This window comes from Mauremys mutica, chromosome 2 (assembly GCF_020497125.1).
Source record: "Mauremys mutica isolate MM-2020 ecotype Southern chromosome 2, ASM2049712v1, whole genome shotgun sequence".
Taxonomy (NCBI): Eukaryota; Metazoa; Chordata; order Testudines; family Geoemydidae; genus Mauremys; species Mauremys mutica.
The window spans coordinates 193771500-193797176 of NC_059073.1; the positions used below are offsets into that span (position 1 = coordinate 193771500).

General features: G+C 40.4%; 1 protein-coding gene across 1 annotated transcript in view; it reads right to left on the bottom strand.

Moving 5' to 3' along the window:
- ADCY1 (adenylate cyclase 1) overlaps window positions 1–25677 on the bottom strand; it is a 224952-nt gene that overhangs the window by 30436 nt on the left and 168839 nt on the right. The window contains exons 8-10 of the mRNA XM_045005001.1: window positions 10020–10175; window positions 6562–6756; window positions 4024–4121 (exon numbers count right to left, since the gene is read on the bottom strand). Of these exons, the coding sequence (XP_044860936.1) occupies window positions 4024–4121; window positions 6562–6756; window positions 10020–10175 (449 nt within the window). The remainder of the gene's footprint in view (window positions 1–4023; window positions 4122–6561; window positions 6757–10019; window positions 10176–25677) is intronic.

The window sequence follows — 25677 nt, forward strand, 5'->3', positions numbered from 1 at the left end:
AATAAATGTGCTTGTTTAGAAAAAGCTGTGTAGTAACTTAACTATGGGTAATTATGCTGGTTATAGCCTCTGAGGAGAAGGCAAAGCAGGCCTGCTGAAGCATTCTGACTTGCTGGGGAATTCACAGTGTAGGCAGGGAACTGCGCAGCCTGGAAACACTCCAATCGGGAAGAAGAGAGAGACACATGTCTTCATCCAAAACAGATGATGGCTGATGAGCCAGAAGCCTAAGAGTGGGTGCTCTTGCTGGACCACGGAAAGGGAACACAGGTACAGTTGCCCTGAACTGTGACATCCATGATCTGGCTGGCCTGTAGGTGCTGCCACAATATAAATATTAATAATAATAGTAGAAAGCAGGTGCTACCATGCTTTTAAGGCACTGGCTTGTGTATGGTACAGCCTCATACACAGAGCTAGGAGGGGCACATCTGCTGCATCACCCCAGAAGGTGGTGAAGCGTACAGTCTCCTCCATAGTTGGCCAGCGTAGGTAGACAGGATCATGGCCTAACTTTCCCCCAATCCTTTTGGTGAGGCAAGCACCACTTGGTCTGTGCAGTCCTTTAGCTTAGTTGATCACAAGGACTGTGAAAGTGACAGAGCCTTGTGATGGTCTGTATCCCTATGTTTACCCTTTCCACAAGACTATGATAAATTTGGTACAAAGTATGCCTTGTGAGGTATCATTTGAAAACTCAATCTGCTGAACATTACTGTCCTGGTAAAATGTGAGTGGCAACACAGTATGTAAAGTTATTAAATTCTACAGTATAAGACATGTTCAAAGTTTAGAAAAGCAGGCACAAAACAGTTCCTTAGGTACAAAAGGCAAACTAACACCTCAGTTGGGTGTTAATCAAAATCAAATGGACTATCACCAGGTTAAGTGGCCATTCTTTGGCAGGAAAAAGGGTGTGAGCGATAAATTTACATGTTGGCAAAGAAACAGCTGGAAGTTCCTGTCTCACAAATTTGCTGTTGGCTGAAGCCCAGCTGAAAATGATTCTCAAAGAAGAGAAATGCTATAAGAAAGGAGAACAAACTCCTCAGATTACCTCTCTCCCTTCATCTCTACTCAAGGCATCGGCAATGCTTGAAAGACAAAAGAAGCATCACTGGACCGGGGAGTGATCCTGGCTGAAAGATTCAGCCAGTAAAACTGCTAGAACATGTGGTGACAGAAATCTGTTGCTTTGAATTCACTCTTACGTTTGTGTTGTGTTTTACCTTTATTTTCTTGTAACCAAATTCTGACTTTTATGCCTCATTACTTGTAATCACATAAAATCTATGTTTTTACGCCTCGTTACTTGTAATCACATAAAATCTATCTTTTGTAGTTAATAAACTCGTTTATTGTTTTTATCTAAGCCAGTGTGTGTTTGGATTGAAGTGTTGGGGAAACTCCATATGAGATGATAAGGTTTGTGCATATTAATTTCTATTAATGAAAAGACAGAGTTTATATGAGCTTGTAGTGTGCTGGGCAGTACAAGATGCACATTTCTGGGGGAAAGTCAGGGACTGGGAATTGCTGGTGTTGCTCTACTGTATATTTCAAGGGTGGCAGGCTGGCTGATTGAAGCATTCTTGCAGTATAACTGGGGGTAAATTTATATGCTGGAGGCTGTGTGAGGGCAGAGAACTGAGGGGGCACAGCTGCCCAAGAATCCAGATTGTACCCTGGGGAATGTCACAAACCTTTAATAGACAGCACAGTGAGCAAAGGCTCCTTCCCCTTTATGTTCTCATGCAATGACTGACTGGAGTCTGGCTTTTAACACGGAGAAATAATGTGAAGGATTTTGTTGTTGTTATTGCACGTTCCCTCTGGGAATATTTCTCCCGTTAGAGTCGTCAAGCTTTTCGTTGCTTTGTTATATTTTCACTCCTGTTGCAATAACATGACCTACATCCTTCCTGCCTGTCTTTGTCTCTACTGACCAGAAACTCTTTCGTCATCACATGCGGCTTTTGGCAATTTAAATAGCATTTCCAAGTCAAAAGTGTTGTGGGCAAGGGAGATCAGGGCTTTCCTAGCAAGAAGCTGCTTTTTCCAAGTTTTGGAATGTGCGCTGTGATTTTGTCACAACCTTCAAAGGAACTGCCCAAGTCAGTACTCAGAAGAAACATTGTCCAAGAACCCCTCCTGTGGATCCTGCAGAGTGGTACTAGTTACTTGGGAAGTGCAACTTTTCTGTTTAAATCAATAAATAACCAGTGCAACAGCATGATGTTCAGTAGTGCTGATCAGCTGGTGGTCTGTCAGATTAGATGTTAACCTGAAGGCCTGACCAGATGGTCACTAAATAACTATACCCCTTTTTATAAGAGTCTATTTCCTATATTTCCAATTCCCTATATTTTTTGTCCCCTTAAGTTCATTCTCAAGTTTCAATTGCATCTGCTATACTTTTCCACTTCCTGTCCTGAACTATATGCTTCTGCTGGGCTTTACCTTGACGGTAAGTGAAGCAATTTCTAACTATGTTTTACCTACTTCAGGGAGGCCTTTTGAGGGTTAATTCCCTGATTTTTGTAATTGGCTTTGAAAGATGAAAGATGCGATAACTCTTTAAAGTATTATTATTATTTCGACAACAAACATGTGTCTCAAACTTTCATATTACAGAACCTTATTAAACTACAATTTAGTTTTAACTACCAGGAAAATTTATAGGGAATCACTGAATTAAGAGTTAAGGGTGGGTGTCATAAGGCAGTGTTTCTCCCCAGCTTGCTAATGGCTCACTCACACCCACGGTCTCTTTTAGGCAAAATTTTATTGTCCAAACTTAACAACCAGACAAAAGCATAGTTTCTCAGATCACCCTTCCTGTATCAGGCCCTCATTTCCTTCCCTCCCAGGGGACTCTGGCAGTCCTGCTACTCCTGCTTCCTGTAGCTAGCTAGCTAGCTTGTGCTCTCTCTCTCTCTGGTTCTGTTCCCACAACCATTCCTTCACTGGAACTCCCTCTAACCATTTAGAACCTCAGATGCAGCCCTGCTCCCTTAATTGGCCCAACTGGGAATACCTGCTTTTGCAGAGGGGTGCTTGACCTACTTCAGTTGCAGGGGTCAGCCACTCCATGACAGTGGGATTTTCAGCCATGGCCTACATCTATTCACATCAAAGTCCTAATGACTTGGATGGGAACAGAGTTAGCCTAATATTGACTGTTTCTGACGATCCCACCCTAAAAATGATATTGTCAAAAACATTTTTTTTTAATAATTCTCCCCACTTGCTGACTATAACAACACCTTGGAAATTTAACTCTGATGTCTTCTTCTTTACCGGTTAGAATCAATTCACGGTAATTACTGAATTATATGAATTAACCAATAAGCAAACGTACAATCAAAAGACAGGATACTATATCACAAAATATTCCTGGCTCTGTTATTTCTCAAGTGCAGCTTAGTTTTAAATACTTATAAGACTTCATAGAAAACTAGTAAATATTCTAAAAGTTAAAAGTATTAGTAATATGAGACCTTACTACAGTGCTGCTCTGTTAGTAAACCTTTGCTGAGAATTGGGGAGAGATCAACATCTTGTGTGTGCGAATTATCTAAGCAATGTCCCATTTTGCCGGTTTCCACTGTATTCTTCTTCTGCATGCGTACTTTAATTGTTCGTTATTAAAGGGTTTGAGCATCAGAGGTAGGATGCTGACAATGTGAAAAAACCCCCAAAGATGAGCACTGAAGCATTTGTTTTGAAACAAGCCAGCTAAAAATAATTATATGGTGATTTTGTAGACAGGTGGAAGGGACAAGGCTGAAATTTGGATTTATTGTTTTACCATTGAATTCAAAGTTTACCAACCTTGTCTGTATACTTTCAAAATATCCCTTCAAATGCCTTTTGTTGTTTGGGGGTCTCATTTTCCCTGCTGAGTTACAGGATCTAATAGTATGCGCTTCAGTTCTCGCTCCAGAGCAGCTAATGTTTGAATCTGTGTACAAGATCCTTGAAAATGCTGTGCTTTGAATTTAAATAGCAGGAGATACTTACTGTGGGATTATTAGAAGGTAGACAAGGCCAAATAAGGCAGCTAGAATTAGTGAAAGAACTACAGCACTGGTGAAGTATTCATCCTGAAGCTGGTGGTACTGTGAATGAGAAGAGATGCACAAAGACAGTTAGTGAGGCATCTATACCATACCTTCTGACTCTAAACTAGGAACAACTGTGGTTTAAAACCAGAGTGTGCTGCTATATTTCCACATATTTACAAACACAGGAATGAACGTGTTTTAATTCAGACCCAGAAAATATCTTTAAATGTTATTATTCAATATCTGATGTAGTTAAGGCTGCACAACACTTTCCTTTCTCACCCTCTGTTTCTGTACCCCATATCTTTCCCAACCATTCACCTTTCAGTCTGCAATTATTCAGCTTTGATCTCAGCCCAGAAGTGAATTGGTTTTTTGAAAGACTGAGCAAAAAGAGTTCAGTTACTTTGTGGCACAAGGGGGAGGAAAAAATACACTTTTCCCATTATTAAGAAAAATCAAACAGCCCTTCGACTGAAACAGCTGAGGGAAGAACACTGATTTGTGGCATGGAAATACCTCTTATTGAGAGATGTGGGTGAATCATTGGTTTTGGTGTAACCAAGGCATGACTGAGAAAACAGCAACAAAGAGTCCTGTGGCATGTTATAGACATATTGGAGCATAAGCTTTTGTGATGTCATGCATCTGATGAAGTGGGTATTCACCCACGAAAGCTTATGCTCCAATATGTCTGTTAGTCTATAAGGTGACTCTTTGTTGCTTTTTACGGCTACCCCTCTGAGAAAACAGTATGCTGCACAGGTAAAGATGAATGTGTTTTCTCATTAAGTGCCAGATTCCAATCTCAGTTTCACCAGCACAAACCTGAGTTATTCAGGATTTACACCAGTGTAACTGAGATTGGTATGTGGTGATAAGCTTAGAAAGTGTGCAGCTACATAAGATTGCATGTGCACCATTGTAAAGCGTGCAGAGGCTGAGCCTAGGTCCCACATGCTCAAACCCTGTGAGTCTGTAAGATGTAAGTGCACTTTGAAAGTGCACAGGTGACAGCCCTGCTATAATGCACTTCACAAACAGCTCAGAGGTTGTCTTCTGTGGAATTCTTAGGGGCAGGGCTCATCTCCTGGGGTTTAGCCCCCAAAAGTTCCAGGTTATGGAATTTACAAAACTATTGCTTTTTTTTCTTCTCCCCAAATTAATAGACCTTTGAAGCTCTTTCTATGGATTTTTGTTGTCCACACCGCCCCTCACTCCATCTCCTGTCTTTTCCATGTAGAAGGAGTAGACACTGCAGCGAGGGAGTGGGAGGCACAGAGCTGGCTAAAATGGCTTTACATGACTCGAGGATTCCCTTCTATCCAGTGGAATCCTTGGCTCCTTCTTTAGGGCGGCTTTGCAGATGCTTTCTGCTGTAAACCACACAAAATCACCAGCTAAACAAAATGTCTTTTTTAAAAGCTCTAAACATATATTTTCACAAGATTCCATATACCTTTACCCCAAAAAAGAGCTGTTCTGTTTTCATTGGTAAACCTCACCCTTTTTTACAACTATACAGGAAGGGCTTGTTTGCTTTTTAAACAATGAAAATTAAATGATTAATCTGTGGCATCTTGAAATGATTGTGAATGGGTAAAAATTCAGTTTTGTGTGTGGGATACTGATCAGAAGTGACAACGTACCCTTGACTGTGTGGCTTATATCTGGGCGGGGGGGGGAGAGGGCTACTACTACATTAGTCTAAAATCAGACCACTTGTGCCTTCCTTCACTTAAAAGAAAAAAATAACCATGTGAGTTATTCTGATCTCATCTCAGTATAATTAAAATAAAATCAGTGGAGTTACATCAGATTTATATCCACATACATGACGTCAGATCACAGTTTGGCCTAGAGAACATAAGGTTATAATCCTAACATGGGATCCTCTACAGCTCTATGAGCAGAGGGAAGCTTCTGCATGTGACTCTCCTCTCTCCTGTGCAGATGAGTTGTGGTCAGCTATTTCCCCTAACTCCGGGCTCCAAAGAATGGATCCACAGTTGGGGACAGAGCAGAGACTGGGCAGTTTGGGGAAGTAGTAGGCAGGCCAGGGCTGGGTCCAGGAGAGATGAACACCAACCCCTGGCTCCAGCTTTACAGAAATTCTCCAGAAAAGATAATGTGGCCTTTTTACACAGGGTAGGCTACTATAAGGAACCACAGAACCTGTGGAGGCAAGTGCCTCTGCATGGATCCTGAGCCCCCCGCATATGTCCCTACATATGGACCCTGCAGCCTATTACGCAGGGCAGGAAATACAATCCCCATGCTCCCAATGGAATGACAGGAGAGGAAATCCACAAAGGAATCATCACTGGGATTTTCTCCTCTTTAGCCCCATCCTGTTGATTTCTGTGGGAGCGAGGAGTCAGGCCTTGTAATATTGTTTAAAGATAATGAGCAAAAATTGGACCTTGTTTAAGAAGGTGCAAGTCCATCTGTCCAATTATCTTTGGTCAGTGAACTTATTAAAATTCTCACTTACTTTATGCTCACGTTCAATTTGTTTATACTTGAGGGTAATGAAATTCAAGTCAGCCATCTCGGACTCAGTTTGCCGGGCCTCTATCAAACGGCTGATGTATCTGTTAACTCGAGTTCCTGGGGTGGTGTGTACCACATTCGTAGAAAAAGAGGAACGATTCCTGAGTTTTTCAGAGGCTGTTCTTAATGCTCTCCTCTGCAGCAGAAAAGAAAACAAGAGGATGACAGCTATTCACTGCAATGACATTATCTGTGACTGAAAATGTCTCATCATTTGTATTGCCAAGTCTCCAGTCAGCATCAGGAAGCTGTTCAGCTAAGCAAATACAAATCTGTAGACAAATACATGAAAAGACATAGTCCTTGCCCCTGTCAAGTTACAGTCTAATTACAAATTAGTTACCACTTCTCAGGTAAAATCCTGGCCCCACTAAATTCCATGGCAAAACTCCCATTGACTTCAGTGGGACCACAATTTCATTCCTCATCCTTAAAAAATCCCTCTACATATTGTCCTTGCCAGCACGCTACTCTGCCACTGTGGAGAAAGCCAGCTCATCCCAGATTAGGGTGACTTGATCAGCCACGTACCAAGAAAATTGATCACAAATGAGAAAAACTCAATTCTGTGGCTTAGCGGAGACAACCCAAATTAACCCAGATTGTCCATGCCTCTGAACAGTTCTGCTGTTCAGGATGACATGGATGGGATAGTATTTGCAAAGCAATTTTTCTTCACCTTCTCCACATCCACAGCATAAGACTTTGAATAATTTTACACCACGTCTTTAGCCATAAATATAGGGCTAATGAAGGGATTTCCTTATAATTATATTTCCTCTGTTACCATTTGTCTTCCGTTACTCACTCCTGTGGCTGCTGTCCTGCAAGCCTGGGCCTGGCTCCCTGCTCCAGGCGTTGCGACCTGATGCATGGGATGACAGCGCCGCTCAAGTTTGGCCTGGCTGTGCCCCTGTCATGCCTATACAGAAGGGCTCAACCTGTTTCTACATAGTCAGAAACATATTTCTTTTATGAAACATTTGCACATGTCAGGGAAGGCCATTTAATGCATTAGGTTATGACTAATCAGCTTGGGAAAAAAACCCAGATGTCTACCACCTAGGATATAATAAGAAGACTCTTTGCTGTCACTATTAGAAACTTGTTACAAGATCTCAGTGCAGTGCTGTCAATGTTGAATAGCCCACTTTTTAAAAGGTTATATACCTAGAAAATATCTTTGAGATTTTACAATCCCCTTTCAAAGTCACAGCTCAGGGGACAAACTAAACATATGCAGAATGAATAGATGTTTCCTTTCTTACTGTGTGTGAAACAGGAGTGGCAGCTCTTCTTAAAATCAAAATGAAACACAACACACAAACATACACAGGTCAGCAGCTAGTTGACTAACACACATAAGCAGACTTCCCTATAAAGTAGATATATGAAGCTAGTGATCAGTCAGGAAATACTACAGACCAGTGACTTGGTTCAGGAGTGGCCCTTGATAAGTACTAGAAGAGACTCTGAAGTATAGATAAAATATCTTTTCAATTCTCTCACTGTTTTCTTGTTCTCATATTTACACTAAAATATCAGTGCTAAATGCTTATGACACAGCTAAAATACTTGCTTGAGTTTTGCCTTTTGAGTTTAATATATTGAATAAGCATGCAATCTGAAGGGCCACTATGTTAACATGTACTTAAAATTCCAGTTAACACACACAAATAGATTAACAATTTCAGATGCTTATATTTTGGTGCCTAATTGTTTTGCTTTCTAAACTAAATTTTGCATGCCGTTTTTTCAATTAAGTGACCTAGGTTTTGTCTGAGTTGAAGAGAATTAAAATGGAGTGAGCTATTAGCCCATAAAATCAGCTACTGTGCACATATAACTACTTTTTCATTTATTTTCTAATATGCATTTTACCTCTTTTTTCATGTTACAGACTTTCATGATGTCTTGAGTTTTTGCAAGGTAAAGTATTTTGTCAGAGAGGTTTTTTTAAACTTTATTGTAGCACAGATGCAGATAATACTGGGCCAGCTTCAAAGAGTTTTGAGCTGTATATGGCTTTCATGATTTAAGGAATAATGATCTCTGAAGGAAGCTTGGAGAGCAGGTTGGTTTGTATAGATTAACCTGTTACATCATGTTCCCTGAGATAAGAGTCCTATATGAGTTGCAAACACTTGACACACCACTAGGTAAGTTAAAGATAACATTATAGCAGTGACTTTGAATGTTCTGACTTTGGGGAATTTAAGCCAGTTCCCTAACATATTATAGGTTTTGTATGTGCACTATGTATACATGCACTATGCACACACACAAAAAAGACTAAATTGTTACATAACTTTTATAGAATAAACATAGATTTTTCAAAATACTCAAAGAGGTTTAAAACACTTAATTCAGAGCTATGATGTCATATGTGAGTTACACGCTATTTCTATAAATGGTAAATAAAGGCTGCAATAAGACATTTGAGATTTAAACCAAAAAGGGCTGCTTTTTTAATTTTTGTGTTTCTGTCAGTACTGAGAGAAACAAAATTTTCACAAACACGAAAGTTCTAATACTGCCAAAAAGGCAGATTTGAAGTTTCTCAAAATGTATCTTGTTTATATCAGAGACAGTCCAAGACATAGTTCAAATCCCAATGAATGAACTTCCTGTTCTACCGCAGTTGACATTCAAGCAGCAAACTATGTAACATTGCCACCTACTGGCAAAATAAATGATCTGACAACTCTTCCAATCTTTTGGTTTCAACACCAAATCAGTTTTATGATTCATGGTTACCATTCACATTTTCATATAAAAATGTATAGGCATACAAATCTACTTACTTTCTGTATGCTACGCATGTACAGTGCTATCAGCTGAAAACTGTGGAGGACTCCAGGGATTTGCAAAACAGCTTTTTGAAATTTCTGCAATGGCCTCAGGGACTCTTTTCTGAAGGACAAGTCCCAGATGGTAGCCACTTGTGAGATGTGTGTGTGCGCACATGTACGGGGGACTCTGCACCTGAGATCTCCTACACTTAAGCTTTGTCTATACTGGGAAAATTCTGCAAAAGTTTCTCATCATTGCTAGCAGTTCAGCTCCAGCACTAATGGGAACACTGGGATCCCTAGCACAGACAGGATGCCTGGTGCCATTTGCCTTTTCAAGAGCCAAGTCAATTTACTATGCTCTAATTTACATGGTGCTTGAAATGCTCAGATAAGGCACATGTGGCACCTCAGGATTAAAGCTGCTGTTACTTACTGCGCAAAAACCATATTAGCAATGATGGGGAATTTTTTCTAGACAAAGGTTTATTATATTGACAGCACTTAGTAGTAACAACCTGTTTTGGTTCAGTTTGTGAGACAACATAGAGCAATGTACATTTTAAAAGCACACATTCAAGGACCTCAAAGAATCCTTATTAATTACCTTATCATCATCCTCACATGTCATGACATTGGAGAAAGGTATCTCAGCTTTGAACATCTTACGACAATGCATGAGCTGGACCAGCAGGTAGCAGACTGTTTTGAACTTCATTCTTTTGGCAGGCTTTATGTCTGAGAGAATCAGTCCTGGAAATATCTGTCAGGCAATTAAAAATATGAAAAAGATACACACAGGTTTACATACATATAGACATACCTACCTACACATATTTCATCCAATGATCAGAATAAGCATGAAAATATTGTGATCAAACAATGTATTTTATTACACACCATATTTTCTTAGGGCTAGAATACTTCTCCTTTTTATATCTAGTATACAGAATATGTTTAACGTTATCTTTAAGCACAATATAACTAATATTTCAAAATTGAGTTTCTATAGAAACTATGAGTACTAAAACCCATTAGTGACTGATGTAGAAGAGAGGCATTATTTGTATTTCTTCTTTTACTTTATATTCATTTGACATAATAACCATTTTTTCCCTGAAAATAAAAGCAGCATGTAAGAAGTATAAGCATGAGTGAGCTTTTCTGTTCATTCCTTTTCTTTTTAGAACATTCCTGTCATGTTCTACTTACCTTCACTATCCCATTTTAGCAACTAGAGTTCTGGTTCCAGGATACACACATGCATCCATGGAACCATGATCAAGTGGGGAGCTAGGGGACCCAACTATTATACCCCACATCTTGCTTCTTCAAAACTGGGGACATTGAGCCATGGAGCAGAATTCTGGGGTGGATGTTTATGGGTCCACTTCTTTCAGCACAGAGGACCCGGATTCGGAAAAAGCACTTGCTTAACTTTTAAGCCTGTGTTTAACACCCATTGACTTTGATGGAATGTAAGATATGCTTATGTGCTGGTCTTAGATTAGAACCACAGCCAGAAGCCCCGATCTATGTTCAGGAGCCATGCAACCTCCTCTGCTTGGATTATTTATGCTTCTGGTATGTGTCATCTGTGAAGGAGGATCTGTGAGAATTTTGAAAGGCCACACTACCTGCCAGCACTGTAACACAAAAAAGTACTGTCATGCTGATGAAATTATTATGCACCTATTTTCGAAGCAAAAGTGAAGAGTCCCAGAGTTTGGTGCATAGTGCTCAGACACCTGAAACATATTCTCAACCCCAAACAAAGCTCAGATCTTTGTTCTTAGGAGCCAAGGAATATGGCCACTGAAATGAGTAAAAAGGATTTGGTTTATAATCGCCATTAAGAGTCGAGAAGTGTGATGGTTGTTTACTGCAGCATTATGGGTCTACCACATGTTCACAATTGGGAGTTACCCATGCCTATCAGGATCCACGGAAACAATCCTTTACTTCACCAAAATCATTTCTTCTATAGCTCCCCTCTACCTACACCAGCCATGGGAAATGTTAAAGAAATTTTTTTTGACTAATTAAAGGGAATCCAACAAAGTGATTCAGAGGAACGTGCTGCAGATGAGTGAGAGTCCCAGCATACATGGAAGGCTGAACTTCTCTATCTTGATAGCACAGATCCAATGTACTATGGCCATGTGTCAGCCAGATACAGTACACTAAATGGAAATGTCAGCTGGGTCACTAAAAGTTCTATCCATAAGAGAAAATGTTTGGTCCAAGCTTCCATTATTTGTTTATATCACTTTTTTGGGGAGTGCTCACTTTAATAGTTGGCATCTAGGGTCTGATATCTAATCAACATGATGCAATAGTGTCCACTACTTTATTATATCAAATCTTAATGAGCAGGGTAGAAAGGAGGAAGTAAATCAGATCTGTTTGCTCAGATACTAGGGTGAACGTGTACATACTTGGTTATCTGAATTTAGAGAAACTGGAACAAATTTTCTTCAGTTATACACCCTATATTCAACTTCAGGACCAGACTTCGAAGAGAAACTGTGAGCTTCAGTTCATTTGCAAATTTGACACCATCAACTCAGGATTAAACAAAGACTGTGAATGGCTAGCCAACTACAAAAGCAGTTTCTCCTCCCTTCGTGTTCACACCTCAACTGCTAGAAGAGGGCCCCATCCTCCCTGATTGAACTAACCTCGTTATCTCTAGACTGATTCTTGCCTGCATATTTATACCTGCCTCTGGAAATTTCCACTACATGCATCTGACGAAGTAGGGTATTCACCCACAAAAGCTTATGCTCCAATACGTCTGTTAGTCTATAAGGTGCCACAGGACTCTGTCGCTTTTAACACACCCTATATTGTACACAGAGTAAATCAGTGTGGAATTTGGCTTTATATATATATATGTGTATTTAGGTACTGAGAAATGCATTGCATTTTATGGTGTAATACAGAGCTTTTCCTACTGAGTTGTGTGGCTACTGCTCAGCAGACTACATGTTGCACTGCGACAACCAAACACAGAAATCAATTAGTCTGTTTAAATATCTGCATAACATTTTAATTAATGTGTGACACAACCTGTTATTAAATTAAACAGGAAAAATATTCCTGAATGGGCACAATTAGTGTATTGTGCACCTGAAGGATGATTAAAGTAGATTAATACTATCTGCATTATACTGCACATCTGATAGTATTTCAATTTAAAGGACAATAGTTTACTCTGCATGTTATTCTGCTATATAAGGAGTTGATTATGTTTAGGTTAGAAATAGTGAAAAAAAATCTCTCTTAAGTGGCTTCCCATATAATCTCTCAGTTGAGGAATTTCTGGCAAGTGACTCACTGCTGGAAAGCAATATTCTGCCCAGAGGACATTGTATAATGGCATTCACTTCACTAAATCTGTTGAACACATTCCTTAGTGGTTCATACCAAATAAGATATTTTTAGGCATAGATAGCCCTTAGGTCAGAATATGGCAAATGGGATCTACCTTCAGACCAATGCTCTTCAAGGCCCCAAGCTAGAACATAGCCTTTGGGTAGCTAGTTGTGATGTTACTGATTAATCCTATCATGTTTTCTTAACACATCCATAGCTCTTCTAGAAATATGAGTATTTTGCTGCATGCCTTTCTCTAAACCCGACAAAAATGTAGCAGCTTTTTTTTTGCAATTAACTCCAGTATTTTTGCTCTATTTTCCAAGTCACAGTAATAGAAAGGGAACACATGGAAGGCACAAGGTGAAAGAGTCTTAGCATCACTACTGGAGCTCAACTCCAAAACATCTAGTCCCCTTTCCTATGTCTGTCAGGCAAGGTCAGACCTCTCACCTGGAAGCCACATTGAGCAGATCAGTGATTTTGTCACACATCTTGATTTTGGGAGACATATTAGGCTGATTCTGAGTTGATCTTCTAGGTAAAGAATGAGAAGCTCCTTTGCACCTCAGAGTACCAACAAAAGAGAAACGTTAATATAGCTGGGTGTGCTAATGAAAGTTTCTGCTAGCAGAGCTAAGAGGGCATGTATGAGAGAGCGGCAAGAATAGGGCCATGGTCTCTCTCCCCCTGGAAGTGCTGGGAAGAGGGTGCTTTGGAGAGTACAGCCTAAACTTCCTTCAGTGTATCAAATCTCCTGTGAACACTATGCTTCTCTGACTGCCCAGAACCATTACGGCTTATAGAGGAATAATGTTGCCTGACAACTTAGCTCAGGCAGTGTATCTCCTCCCTTTCCCCAGCCTGGCTCTCCCTCAGAAGAACCCTAATGTGTGCAGATCATTTTTAAAAAAGTAACTTCCAGAGTTTATAACAGCTTCTTTAATATATCTTCAAAGCAGCAGATGGAGCAAACTGTTTATTTACCAGTCATTGGGCATTGCTGGGCTACTGCTATAAGACAGACACACAGTCATTGCCAGGAGGGCAGTATTACCTTTTTATGCCATACTTAAAAAAAAAAATTAGACCATCCTTGACAGGCATCTCACTGAACTTGCTCCTGGCCTGCTTTATTTTATTTTGGCACTTCCTTTTTAAGTGCAGCTGAACTAATGCCTGTTCATTTGCAACATAATTTTAGGAAGGGTTCTCTGTAGTAACATAGCCAGCAAATCAGGATAAGAATGGGGATGTTCTATCAGACCCCTACAAAAGGCAGCCAGCCTGTTTACAGCTTTGAGAGTGCACTGAAGCACGTGGAATACAACAATCATTGATTAAAATTCTGAGAAAACATCCCTCTGTTTGCATCTCTTGCAATACTCTGGTAAAGGATCCACTGCTGCTTATCTAGGCTCCTCAGAAACAGCATCAGACTGCAGTTCATTTTGCTATGGTCAGCTAGGGGCATGAAAAAAAAATCACAGAAAAGGAGGTACCGTTGATATTCAAAGTGCATTCACAGAACGCTTCCATGCTGTATTGCATGTGTCTCTCCTGCTTATGCCTTCAGTTAGTCAGGTCTGAGCTTCTTGGTATTAGCATCTCTCCTGTTATTACTTGCAAGTTACTGAGCTTTCCTGTGGACTTTTTTTTATCCTGAGATAAGTGAGCAGGTTTGTCTTTTTACAGCTATGGTAATTAGCAATTTTTAGACAACTCTCTCATATGCCATATTATATTTATTTGTAATAATTCCTTTACTAATATACTAAAGTCCATTTTATTTAGTGGTGAAAGAATACAACTTGAAAGAATTCTCCATAGTTCAAACCAGTCTATGTACCTATCCAACACAAATACAGCAAATATTTCTAACGGTTGCAAGTATTAAAAGATTGCGGGGCGACCAATAAAATAGATACAACCATTCTCTAAGCCCCTCACCTCTCTCGTCTCCAAGTGCCACATCTTTGGGGAGTAAAATAAAATGGGAGCAACAGAACATAAAGCAAAGGACAAAACCCCACTCCCACTGACAGCGATGGAAAACCTGGAATAATTCCAGATTGGGGGCCATCAGACTGACATGTGCATTTCTGTTCCTAGCGCCATTCACAGTGACAGCAGGAGTGATATGTGACCCTGGCAGACCAGGTCAGCTCAGGGCCATAGGCTGATTCACTTGTGTATTAGTGTAGATTGAAGAGAGTAATGTTTTAAACTTCATGAAAGCTAGTGGAATGTTATTCATATTGTTTCCACTTATCTGTTTCTGTTATAATGTAATAATGAACATCTACATTGTATATACCCATGTAACTCAATAACCTATCAAAGAAATCTTGTGAAATGCTAATTACGGAATTTATCAGAAAAGGTGCTAATTCCAAAGCAAATGGCCATTATGATGATGACTGGAGGTCAAAAGACTGAAGTGCATTCCTCACTCACCGTCATCAAAGGAAAAACCTACATGGGTAGGTTTGCTTTCTGTGTGAAGATACCATAAATATGGATTCAAAGAAAGATCTTTTATCTCTGACAGTTTGGACTTTTACAGGGAAGTGTACCAGACGCAAAGCAGAGATCCCTAGAGACAATTTGGGTACCCTGAAAGACCTTTGGGAAACTGGCAGTTTGTTACATCACTGCTATCATTTGGAGTTACAAACTGTGATTCACCTGTACATCTATTTTACCTGCTTTAAACTCTCAATAACTCATTTTTTGTTCTTAGCTAATAAACTTTTAGTTAGTTTACTACAGAATTGGCTTCCAGCATTGTCTTTGGTGTAAGGTCAAGAGTACCAATTGATCTGGGGGTAAATGACTGGTCTCTTGGGACTGGGAGAAACCTGATGTGTGATTTTTGGTTGAAGTGACCTTTTATCACAAAGTCCAGTTTGTTTGGGTGGCACGACAGACTGGAGACTAAGTGGACTGTTTGTGACTCTATGGTAAGACTGGGATAGTGTTCCTGGAGTTCACATGTGGTGCTGGCTTGGTGAAATCTAATTATAGAATATACTACCAGTTGGAGTATCAGCTCTTGTTTTCTGACAGTCTGCCCTGAGGTAAGCACTCAGTTGTGAGCTTCTCCAGATAGCACAACACCCTTATCTCCTTCTTTGGTCAGTGGTAAGCTACTTCAAATGCTAGTTGTGTGTTTGGTAGACCTACAAATAGTGCTCTTCACTGGTAACACATTTCTGTGCACAGTTTTTGAATTAATACAGATACCCTTCGGTGGAAGCTTTGAACAGTCCCTTCACTATGTCAGATTTAAGTGCCTAAATAAAAGTGATCTGATTTTTCAGAAGTGCAGGACACCCATTTCTCCCACAGACAAGCAGACAATGGGAGCTGTGGGTGCTCAGCATCTCTGAAAAAAAAATCGGACCACGTAATTAGGTGTCTAACTATGGATTTAGGTGTCTAACTTCAGGAATCTGAGTTTGAACATTTTGGCCTAATGTTTTGGTTTTGTGGTTTCCTCTTTGCTTGTACAGAACACAAGCCTTAAAAGTTTTACCTGTGCTGCTGGAAGAAAGTGTCTTTTCTATAGGGACACACAGTTATTCAATGGAATTCACCTTCCTGCAAGGAAGGATATTGCCAGCAAATAAAGATAGAAATTTAAGACACTGTTAGTATATAGATGGACATAAAAAAAGAAAATAAATTGGCCGGAATGCTAATTTTAATCCTTTTCCTTCTCTCAATTTATTCCCCCCCCCCCACTCCCTGCCCCATTCCTTTTTTATTTGTTTACACATTGTTGACTAACAATTTTTCAGCTCATTAAGTTCAGGGTTTTTTTGGTTAAGAGGAGTGAAAATCTAGTCCCCACCATGGTAAAGGTTCTTTGGTTGGTCTGACAAAAATAACAACAGCTTGCTGTCAAAACTCCTATTCCAATAAGAATCATACACATCAAACAACCTACACTTGATGAATAAAAGTCACTTGAAAGCCTTTGCAATATAGAATGAAAAGCATCCAGGGGCCACGTACAGAAAACCAAATGCAATTGCTAAATCTGAAGAATGCAAACTGCTAACAATGATTCACTGATAAGAGCCGAATTTTAAAATCCACACAGTAATTGTATATTCTGCATGTTCTTTGACAATGCTATCACTCTTTGATATTGAGTGTTAAATTCTATTTCTGGAGGCAGCTGTACAGGGAGGCTACCAAAAAAGTATTGGTAGGCTAGCTGAAGTGATATTTTGGGGGTACAGGGATATGGGACCCCTGGTATGTCCTATTAATTGTTTTTACTAGAAGATGGAGCCATGAATGGAAGGATGGAGATCTGAGGGTGGGGGATACTATGATTAAATGAGGAGAGAAAACTCGAGTTCTCTACCCCCTCATAAATGAATTCTCAGTCTTTTTCATACTGATATCCCACACTCAGGTACCTGTAAGCCATCCTTTGTACTGGTTTTCACACTGCAGTGGGAATTAGCACAATGCTTTAGTGTCTACTTTCAGTATCTTTTTATATGCACAAGTGTCTAAGGAAACTGTTTCAGATGAAAATCAGAGACAGAGAATGAAAGCAGATTCCTATTATATTTGGATCCAGCAGAGGAGATAGAAACACAGCTCTCTGCTGTGCTCCCTTTATTGTTCTTACAACAAAACTGAAACCAACATGAAAGTGAGGCTTTGCACTGGGTGGGATAGGGGAGTGCTCAAATATTTAAAGGGACAGGACATCACTTTCGTCCACCCTATTTAAAAAAAAAATTCCAAATGTATATATACACACCATCATTTACATGGCTAACATAAAACACTATACAGCCTAACTAAAAGTTGTGGGTAGCCTACCAAAGATTCTCAAATGGCAGGGGATTATACTGCCTTGAAATAGCAACTCACTGCCATATAAGATCAGGCGCACCACTGGTTTTCACACTCTCTTGGGATAATGGGGTGATGGTTGTGTGACAGTGTCCTGAACAACAAGGACAGTCGGTAGTAAGGAATCTAGTATAGCTCTAGTATGGAATCAGCTGTGATCCCTTTGGGTGCAGATGCACCTCTCCTCATATCATGGTGTGATCTGTGGCAACCTGCTGCAATAATTCTTGCACCAGTCAATATAGCTGTCCCTGACACAGCGAAGGGCAGTTGGAGTACATGCAGATCAATAAGAGAATACCATTCTGTGGGGGGAAAAAACACAGCACATAAAATGGCACATTTACTTTGTCAGTCCTTATGTCTGCTTATTATAGTGCAGTCCTAGCTGAAGCATACTGACAGTATATCCCCACTGGTTTTGGGGGCAGAGTTAAGGTTGCGTGGCATAGCTTGTGTGTACTGTAACTCTGTATTTCCTGGGTTTTAGAGATTTAAGTACAGGTGCACGTGACATTCAGGAAGTAGATGATCATACTTAACTCTGCATTACTGACATTTTGGGGGCAGTGAATAATCAAGGTTGCTTAACGTTTTCCACTGTAAGATTCTGTTTTCAGTTACTTATAATTTTCCCAAGTTTTAAGTGTTTGGACTGAAATTTTCCAAATGGGGTGTCAAATATTTTTGGAAAGTTTGGACAAGTTCAACAACACTGGTTCAGTCATTTTTGAGAATAGCACTGGAGAAAATAGATTGTTTTGCCAATGTTAATTTTTTTTTGCAACTGTTTTATTGATAATCTCTGGCACCCCATGCTTTGCAGTAGAGACTTTAAATTTGGCTGGGGTCAGAGAGATGCTTTTTCCTCCTGTCCCTGTAAAAATCCACCGACATTTGGCAGTTATAAGCCTCTGAAAATTGCCATTTGCACATGGCCAGTAGAGGTTTGCTAGAGGCTGGCTGCTAAAGAGTATCTGCATGCATGAGCATGCTCCAGCCCAAACTCGCACAGATGAGCAGGATTTTCTGTGCAATATTCTTCTCTTAGAGGCTGTAGTGCTGGACACTGGAACTGTGAGCAGGGAGATTCTCTCCACTGTGCACTCAATGCCCCCTGATGATCCAGGCAGCCTGGAGGAGGAGGAAGCATCCCACATCAAATGCAGAGGAGGACAGGACAGGACAGGCTGAAGTCATAAGAACATAAGAACGGCCAAAGGTCCATCTAGCCCAATATCCTGTCTTTTGACAGTGGCCAATGCCAGGTGCTTCAGAGGGAATGACCAGAACAGGTAATCATCAAGTGATCCATCCCTTGTTGCCCATTCCCAACTGTTGGCAAACAGAGGCTAGGGACACCATCCTATCGAGATAAATGGGCTCTGTAGTTTTTCATGTATTATTAAATTTAGAGTGTGTGTTGGCATTAATGTACCATATTCCACAATTCATGTTATGCAGCCTATCGTAAAATGTTTATTTGGGGCTTTGTGGAAAAGTGCTAATACAGAACATGCTTTTCCTTTTGCGCGAGTTGGTGAACTGCTTGTAGTGAATAAGTGAACAGACATAGCCCGTTTTTACTTTTTGTGCGTTATCTACAGACAAGCTTTGTTTTTTACAAATATGCTATTCATTCAAAATTGTTTGATGAATGCTTTATGCAAACATATATCAGCCTATCAGCTAGTCCAAACTATTTGATTATATCTTCAAATATTTACTATTCTTCATTAGTAGTGTGTGTCTGGTCATCCAAGTCACCAGGTGTTTGTATTTCTGCTCTCTGATAGGATGACCGTGTTCTGAACAGGAGATGTTTAAGATGGTTACCCATAATCAATTCTGGCATGAACTTTTGCACAAACATACATTTGCATGAGTACTTCCCAGACTTCCAGCTTCCCCACAATGAGTATTTCATTTTCTTTCTGAATGTTGATTGAAAAAACAAATGCTAAACTTATTTCGTATTGTTTGCACATCACAAAATAAGCTGCATAATATCACGTTGATTTCCTCTTCAGCCTTCCTAATTTCTTAGAGCCCAATCCTGTAATGTTTGTGTGTGTCACTCCCATTGAAGTCAAAAGGATTTTTATGTGAAGATAAATCTCACAGTGGCCTAAACAGAACATTTCAATAAAATATAAAAAATGTTTGTGTTCTTCACATAAGAGGGGGAAATATACTGAATGCTGATAGAATCTGAAGTCTGCTCTGTGCTGTTTGTTCTATGCTATAATATGCAACATTTGTTCTACACTCATTCCCAGTGGCGGCTTTAGAGTTAGTGGGTCCCTGTGCACAGCTTCATTTTCCAGGGCCCCCACTCAGGACCCAGCCAAGTAAAAGAACAGTCTCTCTTATCTCCCCACCACATTTTTCATTCTTTTTTTCTTCACCCTGCTCCTATATTATAAGTAATGGGAAGTAAATGAAAATAAAGTGAGGTTCCTTGATTGGGGCAGGGGCTTGGGGTGCAGGAGGGGAGGAAGTTTGAGTGCAGGGTTCAGGCTCTGGGCTGCAGCAAGGGGTTGGGGTGCAGGAGGGAGGCTCTTAAATCGGGTGGCATGGCTCCCAAAGCGACTGGCACACACACCCTTCCAACAACAGCTCCTAAGTGGGGGGAGCCAGGGTCTCCAGGCACTGCTTCCCGCAGGTGTCACCCCCACAGCTCCCATTGGCCGCAGTTCCTGGCCAATGGGAGCTGCAGAGTCGGCACTCAGGGTGGGGACAGCGCGCAGACACCCCACCATCCCAAAGGGCCGCAGGGACATGCCGTTTGCTTCCGGGAGCAAAGCGGCATGGAGGGAGGCAGGCAGAGCAGGCAGGGAGCTGCCTTAGCTCTGCTGCTGGCATGTCTCTGTGCACCCCTTTGGTGGAGGGGGGCAGCGGGTCTCCGTGCACTGCCCAGGGTGGGGGCAGCGCACGGAGCCACCTCCCACCCCGTCAGGGGCGCGTAGAGATGTGCCAACAGCCATCTGCCTCCTGGGAGCGGCGTGGGGCCACCGGCCACAGCATGCAGGCAGCTTGCCTGCCTGAGCCCTGCTGCGCTGTCGGCCGGGACTCGGGGACAGGTTGTCAGGTATTTGTCCTGCATTTTGGGGGCCTCATGCCACCGCATGATTTGTTTCATGGTAAATCCGCTCCTGCTCATTCCAAGCCGAACAAAACCATCAAATCAGTTACAGATAAGATACATTAAACAACATTCATTGTTTAGTGGTGGGAAGGCATAGGGCTTAGTACAACATACAGGGACAGATCCTCAGCTGATGTAAACTAGCAAAGCTCCAGTGAAGTCACACTGATTTACGCCAGCTGAGGATATTGCACGGTGTCAAAAATAGTGTTCTGATCTCCTTCTGAAGCATCAGAATTCTATACAACCTGTTTACTTTACAGCCATTCACTCAGTGACAGGATTGTGACTGCAGGAAGTTTAAAATCACATCTGTTTATGTTAGATGAAACAACAGTGTATGACAGTGATGTGACAGCCATCAACACTTCTCCTGCAGCTGCTGTCACACAATTTAAAATGAAACCCAGGTTACTGAATTTCTGCCTATTACATCATGAGTCAAAGAAATTAATTGATTACCTTTTGAGCTATCAAATGTAATTGTGGTTTATAGTAAGTTTTCCTCAGAGGTGTACTGTAGATAATTGCTCTGGATCTCTCCAACACTTAAGCATTTAGTGCTACATATTCCAAAAGATGATCCCAAAGTGTCTCATATGGAGAGGAATCCTGCACTTAAGTGTTTTGAACAGGTCTCTCCTAAAACAAACAATTATTGATTTCCTCTCATTTGTAGATATGTCATTGGTAGCAGGGTTTGGCTGGAATAGCGCCTAGATTAGAGAAAATGGGAATTGTAGTTCTCTGCAGTAGAAAGTGTTTTGTAAAAGACTTCCTTCACCAAAGTAGACCAGATTAGTAACCGAGATGCAGAAGTCCATCTAGCTCTCACTTCCTTCTGTCAGGAATCCCACCCGCTGGACACCAGAGAGATTAATGAGGGACTAGGATAGATCCTACGCCCGTTCACCTGGGAATTTCTGATTGGTCACAGTCCCACTGAGTGACCACAACTAATTAGATATGACTAGGCTTTTAGAGGGAGTTGTAGGGAGGTTTTGCTGAGATTTCCTGAGAGTTCCATATTCATATGGCGAGGAAGGAGGGAAAAACGCAAGACCTTTCACAGAGAAAATGGGAAAAATAAGGGAAAGACGAGACCAAGAGAGTAGCCATATGAAGGAATCTGACTAGACACAGAAAGTAAAAGGAAGGAGATCTTTTTACAGTAGGGTAAGTTGAGTATAAGCCAGCTGAGTGATGAGAGAGCCTAATCAGAGAATGGACTGCAGATCAACCAGGAAGATAATGGATTTGAAGAAAGGCAGTTAGTCAGCCTAACATAAAGGGGACTGAGACTTGTTAAATGCAAATATAGATTAAGCAGGCCTAGTGAAATGTACAAGTATAAGCTAAGCAATATTCACTCACAAGCAAGCCAAAACCCATGCTCCCTGTGATGATGAGATCCATGTACATTGACTTGCTGCCCCAAAGCGATAACAAAAGGGAGGAACAAAACAGGAACTGGTCACTGACCGGAAAGGCAGCAGGAAGAATCACCTGACACATCAGTTACGAGCATGTAGAACTGTCACAATACCAGGCCTGAGTATTGAAGGACCTAGGATACTCATTTGCATGAGTAGGCCCTTATATCTATGCACAGTCCTACAGAAACGAATGGACTTTCCACAAGAACAAGGGCTCTTCTGCACAGATCCCTTCGCAGAATCAGGGTCTCCATTGTAATTCCCTTTTAGACAGGGCCTAGTAAGCTGTGCATGTATCTACAATTAAAAGTGCGCTTAACTGTCTTGTGAATATACAGTTTTTACTGTTTCCCTGTACTAATTTCAGCCACACTTCATATTAATAGACTATTTTAAATGATTAGTAGATGTTGTAAGCATGTTACAGAAATGAGTAGCATGTGTTATGGATGAACGTTAATGTTATCCTATCAGAGAGCAGAAAAAAGTACCACCTGATTTAGGTGACCAGTCACACACCACAAATAAAGAAAAGCAAATAATCAAAGGCAATTCAAATTGTTTGTTAATAATCCATAAGCACATTAGTAGAAGGTGTTGCAGACACCTGTAAGGAAGCCATTCACCCGTTGGACTCTAGCAATTCATTACAATTTAATAACTATTAATTAAAACATCCATGATGCATTAACCCTTTATAAACTATTTATAAATGTAGATTTGTATTTAAGTATGACCATTATAATTTTAGTATCACTTCCATGGGTATAACTCCCTCAGGTTTTTTATTTACTGGTGTCCCACAGAATCATTTTGCCTCTTCTGTTTTTCGGGGTTATCTGTCTTTCCCAGATAGTACTGAATCAAGCAGGAGAGCTTAACAAGTCAAAGAGTGACACCGATGGCATGTACTATCCAGGTGACCACAGAAGTTGAGACTTCCTTGGATAACTTTTTGTATGTTTCTCCCCACCAGGTAAGTCCAGAGTTAGCCACTGTTTAGCCATCTGGTAAACTATCTGGACACATTACATCATTAAATGTGTTTTGTTGTTTTCTTAGCATGTGAGATAATGAGGCTTCTTAAGAGGCATGAAAAGAACTAACACAATGGTTACAAAGGAAGTATACCTAAGACCATAACTGTCTGGATATTACCAAAGCCAAAGACCAAACCTCATAGATGCATATGTGCCAACTATACAGCTGGGAGCCAGATGGAATCCATATTTCAGCTGTACAAATGAAGCAATGATGCCTTGACTAACTGGCTGTGGTGATTATGAGGACCAGTGAATCAGAGAATGAAGTCCGGTGAAACAAAGGAAGTTAGTCACACACTAAAATTTAATTTTGAATGCAGAACAACATTAGAGTTGGAAGAGTATAAGCCAGGAAAGATATGAGGGTAATTATCAGATCCAGAGATTTAGCTGGGGCTGGGCAGACATACTGAGCTCCTGCAGGGAGCTCCACTGCTGCTAGGAACTGGCCTGGAATTTTCTACAGGGAGCTGAAGTACAGTAACATCAGCAGTACCTCAGAAGGCCAAAAACATCTTTATAACTGGTGTGTCCCCATGTGTCTCAAGTTGAAAGCTCAATAGTTAAGCCAAAATTTTAATTTGACTTCAGTGGCAAAGATCTGCGTTCAGCACCATTGAAAATCAGATGAATTATTTAGGTGGGTTTAGGAGCCTAATGTTAGGTCACTAAGTTTGAAAGTGTTGGCTATAATGTTTGCTGATTAAAAACAACAACTATAATTAACCAAACCCTATAATGTAATCTCACGCTTCCAGGGAAATAATAATTGTAACGAAGCAAAACATAAAATAAAAAATGACTCAGTGGCTGCTTCCAATAAGTCCCTCTCCACTTGCTAATGTGCATTTTAAGTCAATGATCACACCAGACCTCTAGAGTTGGATGTTAATGGGCCTCAAATAAAAGATTAAAAAGTTGTGAATATTTTATAATCTGTTCTCATTTAAAGTGCAACTGGTACATGAAAGGGCTTTCGTGTGTTATTATTCTTGTTCTTGGCTTACAAAATCATCATGACGATAGATCATTCCGACAGACCAGATTTTGAAGGAAGTGGGGAATATATCTTTCTCTTAATTAAAACAAAATATCCCAAACTGCTCCTATTTACCTTTCAAATTGAACAGATTCTTGGCCATCTGTTGCTGATAACATTGATTTTCATTCCTGTTGGCATCGTACCTGCTAAAGTCAGTTCATATTAATGTCAGAGATGATGCATAAAGAATAAAAAATGTGACCATGTTTCAGCTATGGAGGCTCAGGAGGAAGGAATACAATATTAAACCAGTGGACATCTGAATTCAGCTAACTGTATCAGATTTTGTCCAAGCTTCAGGGACAGTCTTCCATTTATCTGTCTCTAGAGATTTAGTGGTTGATTCAAGAGGGGTGGGGATACTATGTGCTTTGTGTTGAATGTAAAGATAATATAAAACATTTTTAGTCAATGTTTTATGGTCCAGTGATCAGTATGCAAGTATACAATGACTATGGAAAGGTTTGATATGCTGCGATGAACTGCAAAGTGACACATTGGTTGATCTGTGAGCCCAGTGGAGAAATCAGTCGATACCAGTAAAATTCATGAAGTGTTTTTCTGCCAGTTTCACAGACACTCCATTGATGCATACCAGAGAGCTAATGTTATTAGCTAAGTTGTACAGCAACATCTGGCACTTCCATAAATCAATCAGTGACACAATAATAGGGAAGGTGCCATTTGCTTTTTGCAGCTGATGACAAGCTAATCATTAGCTTCTCGCTATTCAACACACTCCTTGCAAATATAAAGAACCGTGTGCTCACTTATTATTAGCCCTTCATCCTTACAATTAAAATGCATGTTGACCTGGTTACCATAATATTTAAAATGGTTTCAACTCATAAATTTTGCTTTGCCAACTCCTCCCTCCTTTTTCCATTTGTCTCTGTGCATCAAGTTAGCTTGCTCTTCTCCTTTAAGTGCCTCCCAAAAGATCACTTCTTTTAGTTAAGCCTTTCTGCTTCCAAACCACCACCACCACCACCAATATAATAAATTAGAGATATAATGCACTAGAAGTTATATTAAAATAATGGAGGAAAAAATCTATACCCAAGAAGCAGTATTTTTAGCCTAAATAATTCCTCCTCCTGCCTCTGTGTGTTTACATTGTTTAATTTAGGGCCTAATCCTGCTTTCATGGAAGCCAAAAGTAGAACTCTCTCTAGATATGGGAACAAGATCCAGCCCCTTGGTGTAAAGGGACACAAACTTCACAGCAAGTTTATATTGGACCAACAACCTTTACAGAAAAGGCCTCTTAGGAAACAGGAACATAGGAATTGCTATATTGGATCAGACCAGTACCTCATCTAATTCAGTAATCTCTC